At 32.9% G+C, this 12763-nt stretch overlaps 1 protein-coding gene across 3 annotated transcripts in view; it reads left to right on the top strand.

Annotated features, from left to right (window-relative positions):
• Window positions 1-12763, top strand: part of LOC126807874 (polypeptide N-acetylgalactosaminyltransferase 13) — a 44445-nt gene that overhangs the window by 3861 nt on the left and 27821 nt on the right. For 2 of the 3 annotated variants that reach the window (XM_050532736.2, XM_050532738.2), the window contains exons 2-3: window positions 9428-9704; window positions 9972-10349. In XM_050532736.2, coding sequence (XP_050388693.1) covers window positions 10139-10349 — 211 coding nt within the window. In that variant the 5' untranslated portion in view covers window positions 9428-9704; window positions 9972-10138. The remainder of the gene's footprint in view (window positions 1-9427; window positions 9705-9971; window positions 10350-12763) is intronic. The other variant, XM_050532737.2, reaches the window with a different exon arrangement.

Here is a 12763-nt window from a genome sequence, read left to right on the forward strand (position 1 = left end):
TAAACTATAAAAACGAAATGAAATAGGATCTGTGTTTTAACCAGATTGCTGCCCGCTATATAATAAGCCTGCCACCATTTTCTTGTCCACAAATAATTATTGATGAGCATATTTTAAATCTGATTGAATCCAAGCCGGGTGATTATCTAGTGTGGTATTTTGTTGTCTTAATTAAATAAAAATAATGCCTAGTTTCTTTAACCTGGTTGATACAAAAAAGTTAAACCTGGTTTCTTTTCATTCTATTTTGTCCTTTCATCATCCAAATGTTTGCTTTTCTTTGATAATGACATCCATTCCATCTTTCTTTCTTTTAATCTTCGGGTTTTCAGCAGCTATGATGGATTGTTTGTGGATTGATTTTCTATTTAGACATAATTATGAACACTAAGGTTATTGTATGAATAAACTGATGATAAGTAAAAATAATGACATGTCTCAGCTATTTCATTACCATAGCGACTGTCATCTAGAATTATTAAAGTCATTTATGTTACAGTATGATCTTGCTTAGTCCACATGTACATGTCTGTAGTACTACAATGTACATTTAATCAAAGTGAATTAAAAAGTTATTGCATGTTTAACATACTGTGTTTATGTACAGTTATGATCTTTTAAGGGTATTTAGGGGGATCATGGTGGCTAAGTGGGTAAGGCACTGGCTCGCTAGCCTGGAGGTCGGGTGTTCGATCCCTGCATTGGCCAAGAAAGTTCATCCAGATTTTCCAGCGCGGTTCCCCCCTTGTCAGTGATGCGGGATGGAGGGCCTGACAAGGACAGCTGTCTAGTCGTTCGGGTGGGACAGAAAACTGAGGTACCATGTACACATTGGCGTGCATGTAAAAGATCCCTTGACAGTTGGAATTTGATATAAGAGTAGGCCGTAACGTCGCTGTCTGGGCAAAATTTCCCTCGTAGCACACTGTATGGTGTATGCCCGTCTTCATTAGCCCAATTCGGAGCAGAACAGTAGGACGTTAGACCCCATTTCTTTTCCTGATATTATGAACTGTCTGCCGTACACATATTATATATATTACTATAAAAAGAAAGAAGAGAATCATTGTAGGACATTAAACCCCATTTCATTTCATTTCATTTGAAGGACATTTAACAATTGAGAACAATGAAAGACTCCACACAATTTACATGGAAAATATGATCAATCACTGGTTTGTAGACATAATGATAGTAGAACAATTGTTGAAATATAAACTTTTTTTTTTTTTTTTTATAACATACAATTATCGTATTGTCATTCGTTGATAGTGTACTATTCGGTATGTTCTGTAGATTAAAGATACCTTCCTGTGTACAAACTGGGTGATTTGATGATATATTTGGACTAAAAATATATTCAAACTAATTAATTCATCAAAATTTTGCTTCAAATCCTTCTCAAAATATGTATTCACCAGGAAATACACCTGCTGTAAAAATTCTGTTAAAAGATATCATTTTTTTGTCACGTGACTTGGCGGGTGAGAAGCTGAAGAAGAATTCATAGTATATACAAGACGATGTTGTCATTAATATCGCTATCCATTTATCATATATATCGAAGCAGACATCCCTAATCGTCGAGTTGCAGGTTATGGATCTCCTTACATGGTTATGGATATGCTCCATGCCATGGGTGTTTTTTTTTAGGGAATCAAGTATTTTCCTAATAAGATTGGGTGTTTCTACTTTCCATATATATCAAAATTGCCATACTATTATTGGAAATAACCACCTGATAAATACTTTTGTTGGAAATTAACTTTAAGATATGACTATATATTTTAATAGGCTTTAAACAAGTTATTATTTCCCTTTGACATGTCTTAGAGGTAAAAATTCCTGACATATATTGATTAATGTTAACGTAATGTGCGACTTTTGAGTTGACATGACAATTTGAAAAAATATCGCAAATATTAGGTGACAGATACAATGTAAGGACAAATGGTTAGATGTATATAACTATAGCAGTCTCTCGGTGTGTATAACTTTAAATCACATAATACAGGCGATAACTGCTTCATTCATAATTTTCCAAAATTATTTTATACAAGACTAAGAGACTGACTAGTAACCCATTGTATGCCTGAAAGAAAAACAATATATTATTTAAATAAATAATATTATACTTTATAATTATTGAAAATGTGTTCTTAATCCATAAATGATGAAAAACAGACTTATATATACCCTTGTGTATATGTATATGGACATAAATTAGAAATACGGCCAGTTAAAGGCATTTGACTACTTTTACTTCATTCTTAGATGCAAGTACATGTACATCCAATCATAAGCTAGCTGTCTGCCCTTTGTAGAGGATCTTCAGATGTTATAATGTATATAAATAATTAAACATCAGCCATACAGTTTTATACATACATGTATGTAGAATAAAATATTATCATGACAATGGATTATGAATAATATCAAAGTTAATTAATTAAGCAATATGTTCATTTAATTGAATAGACAATATGAATATTAATAAGTCATTTTCCACTCATAAATATTCAAGTCCAATCATGATTTAAATTGAATCCTTTTGAAAAAGATAAATTTGTTTTATTACATATCTGTTGAAAATGAAAGTAAATATTGTCATATAATGTATGTATTTATTGTGAGTATAACCAGGTGTTCTATTGTAAATATTTTAATAAGTATATAATAAATATGATATTGTAAAATCCCATCTTTCATGGCTAGGCCAAAAATAAAAAAAATATTCAGATTCTAAAACATGGGTCAATAACAATATAATAATAGGTTTAGGTTTAAAACGTAAGTCTTGATAATAATTGTCCATTTTTTTAAAACATCAGCCAATATTAAAACTTGACTGATGAAAATAGAAAGGGTTTCTTTTTTAAAACATTTGCCAGGAAATAAATGTTGACAGATCAAAACTTGGGACCAATGAAAATAAGAAAAAACAATCAGATTTTAAAACATGAGCCAAAAAATGAAAAAGATCCAGATTTAAAAACATTGGTCCAGACTTTTAAACATGGGCCAATAAAAACGGTTCAGATGTGAAAACATGAGCCAATAAAAATGGTTCAGATGTGAAAATATGGGCCAATAAAAACAGGCCAATAAAAGTAGAAAGAGTCCAGATTTTAAAACATGATCTGTTGAAAAAAAAACATCCAGATTTTCAAATGTGGCCGATAAAAATCATTTATTTATAAAACATGGGCCAATATGAATGAATTTTGGTCAATTTTTATGACTGTTATTTCAGTATATGTGCCCGATTTGGAAGCAATGCTTTAAGACTATCAGTATATACAGGTATATACCCCCTTTAACTTTTCAGGATACCTTGATATACATGTATCTATGTACGTGTCCATTTATTTGTAAATCAAACATATTCTATTATTGGCCTTTTTGTTTAAACATTTTTACAACGTGTACATGTAATTGTAATAAAGACTGTTATTGATAAACAATAATTATTGATATATATAAGGTGTGAATATATATATAATTAGTACTGTGTCATCTTACAGTTTGACATGACAGTCCACGTGTACAGTTGTAATATACAGGTGTGATATATTACCTGCTTGTTCTTCTCTTACCTGTTAACATCAGTAATCAATGCAAGGTATTATTATTAGTTATATTATTAATCAGTTTAAGTTACTCTTATATGTACTGTACATGTGCTTGATAATAGGCATTGGTTGTAAGTTATCTTTATGCTTGTTGGTTTTCTACTGCTAGGATTTCATAAAAAGGTAAATGAATATAAATACTGTATTATACATATACCATGCAGATGCTTAAAGCTGCTTTATCGTCATTTGCATTTTTTACACAGTATCTAATTTTTTATGGCTTAATTCACATTGAAATATAAAGAATTCAAAATCAAATCAAAATATCAATGGTAGGGCGGTCCATGGCCAGACAAAAAATACAGCAGACAATATTTGGGGCTTGTTTTAACATATTTTGGGTGAATGTTTGCTGCGACCTCCAAATGCACATGTGTGGGATCACTTGAGAAATTGTCATTTGAGATGCAACAGAAAGACCAGTAGGTGCAGATTTTATTACCACAAATAAGGTCCTGGTGTGGATTCATTAGGATGTAAAGGAGGTCCATCAAAACACTTGGATAGTGTTAGACTAAGGGTATGAAATACATCGTTCCAGAAATAACCTAACAACTGTACCTTGGTCTGATAGTTTTATATGTAGATTGAAATATTGAGCCATATAGAATTGGTCACCAAAAATGGTTTTATTTGAGGGTTTATAAAATCTTCTAGAGCACCCCACTTCAGTTTTTTGTTTGGGCAGTTTGATAAATGCTACTATTCAATACAGATTGTTAATACACAATGCCAAGAGCTAATTAAATTAAAGTGGAGTTTAACGTCCTACTGTTCTGCTCTGACTGGGCTGATTGTATGAAGATGGGCATATGCCATACAGTGTGCTATGAGGGATATTTTTCATGGACTCTTACATGTATATCGAATTCCAGCTGCCCAGGGTTCTGTTACTTGCATGCCAATGTGTACACATGACCTCGGTTTTTCGTCCCATCAGACTATATATTGTCCCTTTCCAGGCCTTCTGTCCTGCACCACTGACAATGGGGAACCACACAGGAAAATCCTGATAAACATGCTCTGCCAACACCAGGATCGAGCCTAGGTATTACTTACTGAGCCACCGTAACTCCCAGTCAATTAACTAATCCTATGCTACAACACCACCAGTCAATCTGGAAATTAAAATTTCTTAAAAAATATATCTGGTTTAGAAAGTTCCTTGAGTCTAGAATAAATAATTCTATGAGATTCCACAATAATTTAACCAGTTTTATTTATTACTATTATTAGAAAATATCTGGGATATCTCCTTTGAAGTTGGTGGCAGAGTGCTGAATCATTAACAATTACATCCAGAGTTCGATCCTGGTATTAGCTGAAATACTTTCTCAGAATTTTCAAGCCTTGCAAGTGGTACAGGCAGAGGGTCTAGCAAGGAAAAGCAACTAGACATTTGGATGGAACAAAAATATACCATTTGCAGTATGTTAAAGATCCCCTGACAGTTGGAAACAGAAATAAAGAAAAGATGGTCTGTATCACGAGGAGTGTCTGTTCACAATTTCCCTCATAGTACACTGCATTAGCCTTGTTTGTGCAGAAAAATAAGACATTGAACCTCATTTCATTTCCTCCTTTAAAGTAAACACAATACATGTATTACCTTCCAAGAGAAATACGAATGCATCGAAAAGTAAGATAAGATTAAGAAATGAAATGAAAAGAGGGGGTTTAACATCCTACTGTTCTGCTCCTATTGGGCTATTGAAGATGGGATAAGATTAAGACCTTGCACCTATGTATATCAGCCATCTCATTTTGTTGTAAATGTCAATTAGTCTACATGGTGATATTTTTCATCTATCTTTGAATATAACAATTTATGTACATGTTTATTTAATTAAATTCCTGCTACATGTACATAGTCTTGAAATGACATCTCACACAGTGTTGTTTATTGTTAATAAATTTAGATAACACAACAGAAATCTGCCATTCAAGCAAAATAAAAAAAAAAGGGAATCATCTTAAAGGCATGAATTAAAGTGATTCTTTCTGCTACTTATACATGTACATGCAGAAATTGCTGCACATGTTTACAAGGAATAGGTTTGTCTGCCTTACTCCACCACTGTTGAAATAAAAAATAAACTTGGGCTGGTTGGTTGAGAATAATATAAAGTCTTGAACAACTGGTAAAAAAAAATTCAAAATATTTGTGAGAGTCATATCTTAATATAAAATGAAATGGAGTATATAGTTGGTGAATTTATCACTGAAGGTCATGGTTTATTAATTACATTGCCTACATGCAGATAATGATTTAAACCAGTTTTAAATTTGAATATGAGGACAGTTCTATGGTGTACATGGTCAGTAAAACCTGAGCCTATAATAATACACAGAACATTGAGTGTAAACTTATAGGTGTGGCCCATTTGTTGAACATCTGGCTCAGTCTTCCGTTTTCTTTCTTTTATCAGACAGCTTTTATTAAAACCAAAAGTTTAGAATATTAACGGTAATAGAAATGGAGAAATTAAAAATATGGCCAATTTATTTTTATTTACAACATATGATATGTAAAATGAGAAGATGAATTAAATACACAGATGATTATAGAAGGAAAATGTCAAGTAATACAACGTGAATAATATATGTAGAGCTCTTTTAGAATATAAGAAATGTCATTAGTTTCCTAGGAGACACTTGTATGTGATATCTCCTTAACTAGAATTGGACATAAATCCCCCAAAAGAAAAAGAAGCCTTCACTTTTAAAGAAAACTATAAAAGTATTTCTTACGTCTATCTTATGGTTTATATTTATTTTGATCTAGTTACCTGGTAAACAGGTATCTTTATTTCATTTGTTTTTTATACTCTGCATAATAATGATCTAGCATATACAAATAGTGGCCATTCACTGAGTTATACTGTTTAAAATACACAAATAAGAACACAATACAATCTAATTAAATTGAGTCTGATAAAATATAAAATACAGTTAATACATAACAAACAAAGACATAAAGTGAATTGAAAAACATGTTATTTTGATCTGAACGACATTGTTTGAATAACATCTTATCGTACTACAAATTCTCCTATTTCTAGAAGTTCATCTTATCGTACTGCAAATTCTCCTATTTCTAGAAGTTCATCTTATCGTACTACAAATTCTCTTATTTCTAGAAGTTCATCTTATCGTACTGCAAATTCTCCTATTTCTAGAAGTCTATCTTATCGTACTACAAATTCTCTTATTTCTAGAAGTTCATCTTATCGTACTGCAAATTCTCCTATTTCTAGAAGTTCATCTTATCGTACTGCAAATTCTCCTATTTCTAGAAGTTCATCTGATCGTACTACAAATTCTCTTATTTCTAGAAGTTCATCTTATCGTACAGCAAATTCTCCTATTTCTAGAAGTTCATCATATTGTACTGCAAATTCTCCTATTTCTAGAAGTTCATCTTATCGTACTGCAAATTCTCCTATTTCTAGAAGTTCATCTTTTCGTACTGCAGATTCTTCTATTTCTAGAAGTTCATCATATTCTCCTATTTCTAGAAGTTCATCTGATCGTACTACAAATTCACCTATTTCAAGAAGTTCATCTTTTTCTCCTATTTCTAGAAGTTCATCTGATCGTACTACAAATTCTGTTTCTAAAAGCTAACACCCACTACCCAGTTATTTGTAAAACAATGCGGATAACTCATAAAAAATGTCTGTGTCTTGAGGAACATGTATTTGGCATACATCCACTTTGTGTACAAATAGTTGTTTGTTCAGGTATTTAGTGATGACATTCTCTCCTCCACTCTGAAGAGCTGCAAATCATTTTTATTGTCATTCTATTGACAGAGACAGCCAATGGCCGACAGAGAATCTTAATGTTACATATCACTGAAGATTTGCCGGGTTTTTATCTGAAAAAAAATACAGATTAACTGAACAAAAACACTACATCATGTATTTTCACAGAGCAAAATTTAAATCTTTTTCCATTTTTGTACACTTCTGAATTTGGTTGGAACAGTTTTTTCTTAAACCATCAACCCATCCGTCGTGAGAGTGTACTGTTAATAGTTTTATTTCTTCCTACACAAAACTCGATATCTACTTGATAGTGTACTGTTAATAGTTTTGTTTCTTCTTACAGAAAACGCAATATCTTTTTGATAGTGTACTGTTAATAGTTTTGTTTCTTCCTTCAGAAAACGCAATATCTTTTTGATAGTGTACTGTTAGTTAATAGTTATATTTCTTCCTACAGAAAACTCGATATCTATTTGATAGTCCATAGTTTTATTTCTTCCTACAGAAAACTCAATATCTTTTTGATAGTGTACTGTTAATAGTTTATTTCTTCTTACAGAAAACTTGATATCATTTTGATAGTGTACTGTTAGTAGTTTTGTTTCTTCATGTGACAGAAAACTCAATATCATTTTGATAGTGTAGGCCTACTGTTAATAATTTTATTTCTTCCAACAGAAAACTCAATATCATTTTGATAGTGTACTGTTAATAGTTGTGTTTCTTCATGCAACAGAAAACTGGATGTCAACAGATTCGAATCCTCCAAAACAAATGAAATTGACAATTTTATTTGCTCCCAAAAAGAGGTCATGCCATTTTGAATTGGCTTTTACAATTGAATTTATTGATGTGTTACTATTTGTGCAAACACCGATGTCTTCTTTTATTTGTATCGTATATTATCATTAAATATCATTCCAAACGCCAAATGTATTTAATAAACATTATTTGGGTGTTGATTTACTTGAACATATATTAGCCCATTGACATCCAGTCTACTCACATTAGCAAAATCAGACTGAATTCAACTCTAAAACAAAGAGATTTAAAATCAAACTCATCAGAGTCATGATTTAAGGATGAATGCCTTTGGTGTACAATAATTCATATAATTATATGTACCAGTATTTCAAATATATTGTCGGTGCAGTTTTCATTTTTTAAAATCTATACACAATTCCCAATCTCTGTACCTTCCAATTTTCTAATTCAATCAAATGAGATCACCAGATCCCCAAATTTCACATATGTGAGCAGACTAGAGTTATTGCCCTGGATCATTACTAAAAATCAAGCTTGAGACATTAAGTTAACTAAAATGACAATTTTCTAATTCGATCAAATGAGATTACTACATGTAGATCCCCAAGTTTCACAGACAGGAGCTGACTCGAGTTATTGCCCTTGAACACTACTAAAAATCTTGCTTTTAGAGTTTATACACATTGTTCATGTTGATAAGATGTTTTCCGGTATCATGAACATCTATAGTTTCTGTCTGATTATCAGTACATATTTTTTATTGTCAATCTTAGCACTGGGAAGAACTAGAAAGAAAATCAAATTTTAATTATTTATGATTGCTTCTTGAATTGTAAATTCTCCCATTGCCTACAAACAACTTTTGTGGACTGCTTGGATGACTTAGCTGTTGTGGGGTGGCCATATATTTCATTGCCCAAACAAACTTTTCCTGCATCATCCCATATATTTATATTTGAGCCTGCGATATGGCGTTTTACAACTAAATATAGTTTCATGCACGTTCTCGTATTTATACACAGCACAACGTTTGAGTGGATGTATATGTTCAAATATTTAATTTAAAACATAGAGATGAAAAGAAAGTTAATTAAACATTGTAATAGGTGATAAGTTATGTTGGTCAGGTAGAGGCCTGGCTGTTTAAATTTTATGACATAGACAATCAACTGTGTGTCACAATCAACAATAGTCGCAGCGACGTAGTAATGTATTTATTTGTCAAACGCTATTTATTCTCTCTCTCTTTGTTTACAGATATCTGCTTCGAACCCTGGCTCAACAAGAAAGATGGCCAACAGGGAAAGATGATGTCAAAACGAGCTGAGTGATGCAGAAATATCTGGCAAGGAAATCTACGAATCTTGTGAAATTTCGATGTGCTTATTTTGTGTAACCTGTTTGAACATCACGTACGCCTATTACATCACAAACGTAACCACACCGATTACAAAGACTTGAATATATTTGCCTAAGTTTTAGGAAGTGTTTTTATAAACAAGTTGTTTGACAGAACAAGGCAAAGGTCAGACATGTGAGTTATTGTCTATAAATTATGTGCGAATATTACAAAGATTGACGTAAAATTAAGACTTGTTACACCCAGTAATTTTACATTAAATGAATCACAGTAAAAATGTGCACATTTTTGGCATATTCATGCTAATTTGTACAGAAAAAAACTCCTTTAAAAAGTTTGTGAGTATTCCTAAATTGAAAGATTTTTTTTAAAACTTTTAAATTGGCAATTCAATTTGTTCACATATTTTGATATAACATTTTAATTGTTTATTGATTGCAGGTGACGAATTGAATTTTAATACATGGTTATCAGATATATTTTTGGAGGTGTAGTGAAATTAAATATTCAGTAACTTGTGTGTAAGACACACCACAGTATGTGTCAAAATTTATTATAATTGAAAGATAAAGGTTTATAATTACTTGAGGAAGACGTAAGCAGTAAAGATGGCCAGTCGGAGATTAAAATTTCAGTACTGTAAAGTTATAATTGCGACCTCCATGGTGTGGGTCATGGTTGACATGTTCTTGTTGATGTATTTTACGGATTGTTCTGCAATGTCAAGCGCAGATTGTCAGCGGAAAGCTAAAGAGGAGAATGGGAATCCTCAACCTCCAAAGGAACCGGTTGGATTTTTAGAAAAAATTATACCACAAGGTTAGTACTGGTTGTTTTACTTAAATTATATCTGTCTTAGTAGATCATCAAAAAATAAACCTGATGTCCTGCATACAAATTGATGAGTGCATCATCATTAGCATCATCATCATCATCATTTTTGTGCACATTTCGCCTGTGACTGCCCTTTGAATGCAAAAAAGAAGTTCAAATGTATGTTAAAATACTGAGCAAACTGAACCCATTCATATTGCATATGTAGCCTAGAAATAAATTAGTGCATCTCATCATTCAAAGCAAGAAAATAATTGTGTTAGTCTGTACATGGTTGATCATGGTAGTCATACATGTCTGTGACTGTAACATATAGTTACTACATGAAGCTGTAGTTTTTCATCCTATCCGAATAACTAGACACTGTCCTTGCCAGGCACGCCATCCTACACTGCTGACAAGGGGAAACTACATGTACATGTATGCTGGAAAATGCCAGAGAACTTTCTAGGCCAACACTGGGATCAAACCCTGGTCTGCCTGGTTAGGGTGCTAGCACCTAATCACTGAGTCACCACAGCTCCCCAATTTCTAAAGACCCTAGCATACAAACAAATATACCATGTTTGTCTCAAAATACTGTTAGTGTCAATTGGACATGAAAGTTAAAGCCCTCTCTCTCTCTCTCTCTCTCTCTCTCTCTCTCTCTCTCTCTCTCGGCTAAACAAAGATGTGCAATGTCATTGGTCAAGACTTTACATGTAGAATACAATAACTGTTCAAATTTGGTGAATATCTTGAGTTCGATGATGACCATTTTCTGCTTAGGCAAAACGGATAACAGACAGGGGAGGTTGGATGGCCAAATGGTTAGCATGTGTGCACCGTATCATAAGGTCTGTCATTGTGTCAACTGGCGTAGTTTTGATTCCATGGTTGTAAGCGAATTATTGAAATAAAATTATTGAACCATGTGTTAGTCCCGAAATGACCTAGCTTGTGTCGAGTGGATGTTAAGCCCCATTTTTCTCTCTCTCTTGATCTCTCGCTTTCGAACAGGATATCTTTTTTCTAACTAAACGAGATTGGGGTAAGGATTAAATGAATGTCAATTGAAACTATGGAGGTTTAGTATTTTGTTAAAAATATCTACAGATTGTCGATTGTTTAAATTAAAAGGAAGAATATTCAATAATTTTGGAGCTTGTGCACTTAAAGATCTGGTTTAACAAGGAAAGGTGCTGAGAAAGGGCTACTGTGGAAACTTGAATTATTGTCTCAGAAAATTAGATAACCAACATTACATTAAAGCACTTGCTGTAATATATGTGTAACATTCTTGCTGATCAGTGGACAGTGGTGTAAATAGTTGAATCAGTATGTTTAAATAAAAAGTCCAGCATGCAATCTACTTCAAGCTTTGAGTTCATCTTGACAGACTAGTGGTATCTTAACTTGTCACTTTAGAGTTATAAACTCTATAATTACTTCAACAATGTCAGCTATTGAGTCACGTTTGATCAAAAAACTTTCAAACCAGAAAGTGAATATATTATTATTGCCATTAAATTCACTAAATCTTCAAGAAAGCTGGGTTTTGTTTTTTTGTGTTCTAAATTTTGACTACTTAATGTGAAAATGTCTGAAATATGATTCAGAGCAGACTGCAATGATTTGAGAAAACTTTTTGTATTGAAAGTGTGTGGCAGTGAGGTCCAGGGTTCGCTCCCAGTGTTGGTCGAATAAGTACCTCCCGATTTACCAGTGTGGTTTCCCCTTGTCAGTGGAGCAGAACACAGCGCTTGGCAAGGACAGTGTCTAGTCATTCATATGGGTCAAAAACTCAGGCCATGTGTACTCAGTACACTTTAGCGTGAACGTAAAAGAACCCTTGACATTTGGAATGCAAAGTAAGAATAGGCCATAGCGCCACCATCTGGGTAAATTTCCCCTATACATGTAACAGACTGCATAACATATGCCTGTCTTCATTAGCTCGGTTGGTGCAGAAAAGTAGGACGTTAAACCCCCATTTCATTTCATTTTGTATTGAAAAAATAGATTAAGCTGCACTTTTCCGTAAATACCATCTTTCAACAGAGAGTTGTCAGTGAAACTACTAGATTCAAGTGATGAAATGAAACACGAATGATTTTAAACTTAAAGTAGCTAAGTCTCTAACTCAATATCATCCAAAATCTTTGACACTGAAAACATGAATTTTTTGTCAATTTAAATCAACATTGATGTTGTGATCTTACCGGGAAATGATGGGCTTCTGATATCCAATATTTAAGACAAAATAAACAGTTTATCATTGGTACACGAATCATGTACATGTACCATAATACGTTACAGCGCCATTTGTAACAAGGGACTCGAAGAACGAGGCTAGAGATATTCTACAAGTCATTTCAAACGGTGACATCATCGGTGTAGACTGCAATAACTAGACGCTA

Source organism: Patella vulgata, chromosome 9 (genome assembly GCF_932274485.2).
Source record: "Patella vulgata chromosome 9, xgPatVulg1.2, whole genome shotgun sequence".
NCBI lineage: Eukaryota > Metazoa > Mollusca > Gastropoda > Patellidae > Patella > Patella vulgata.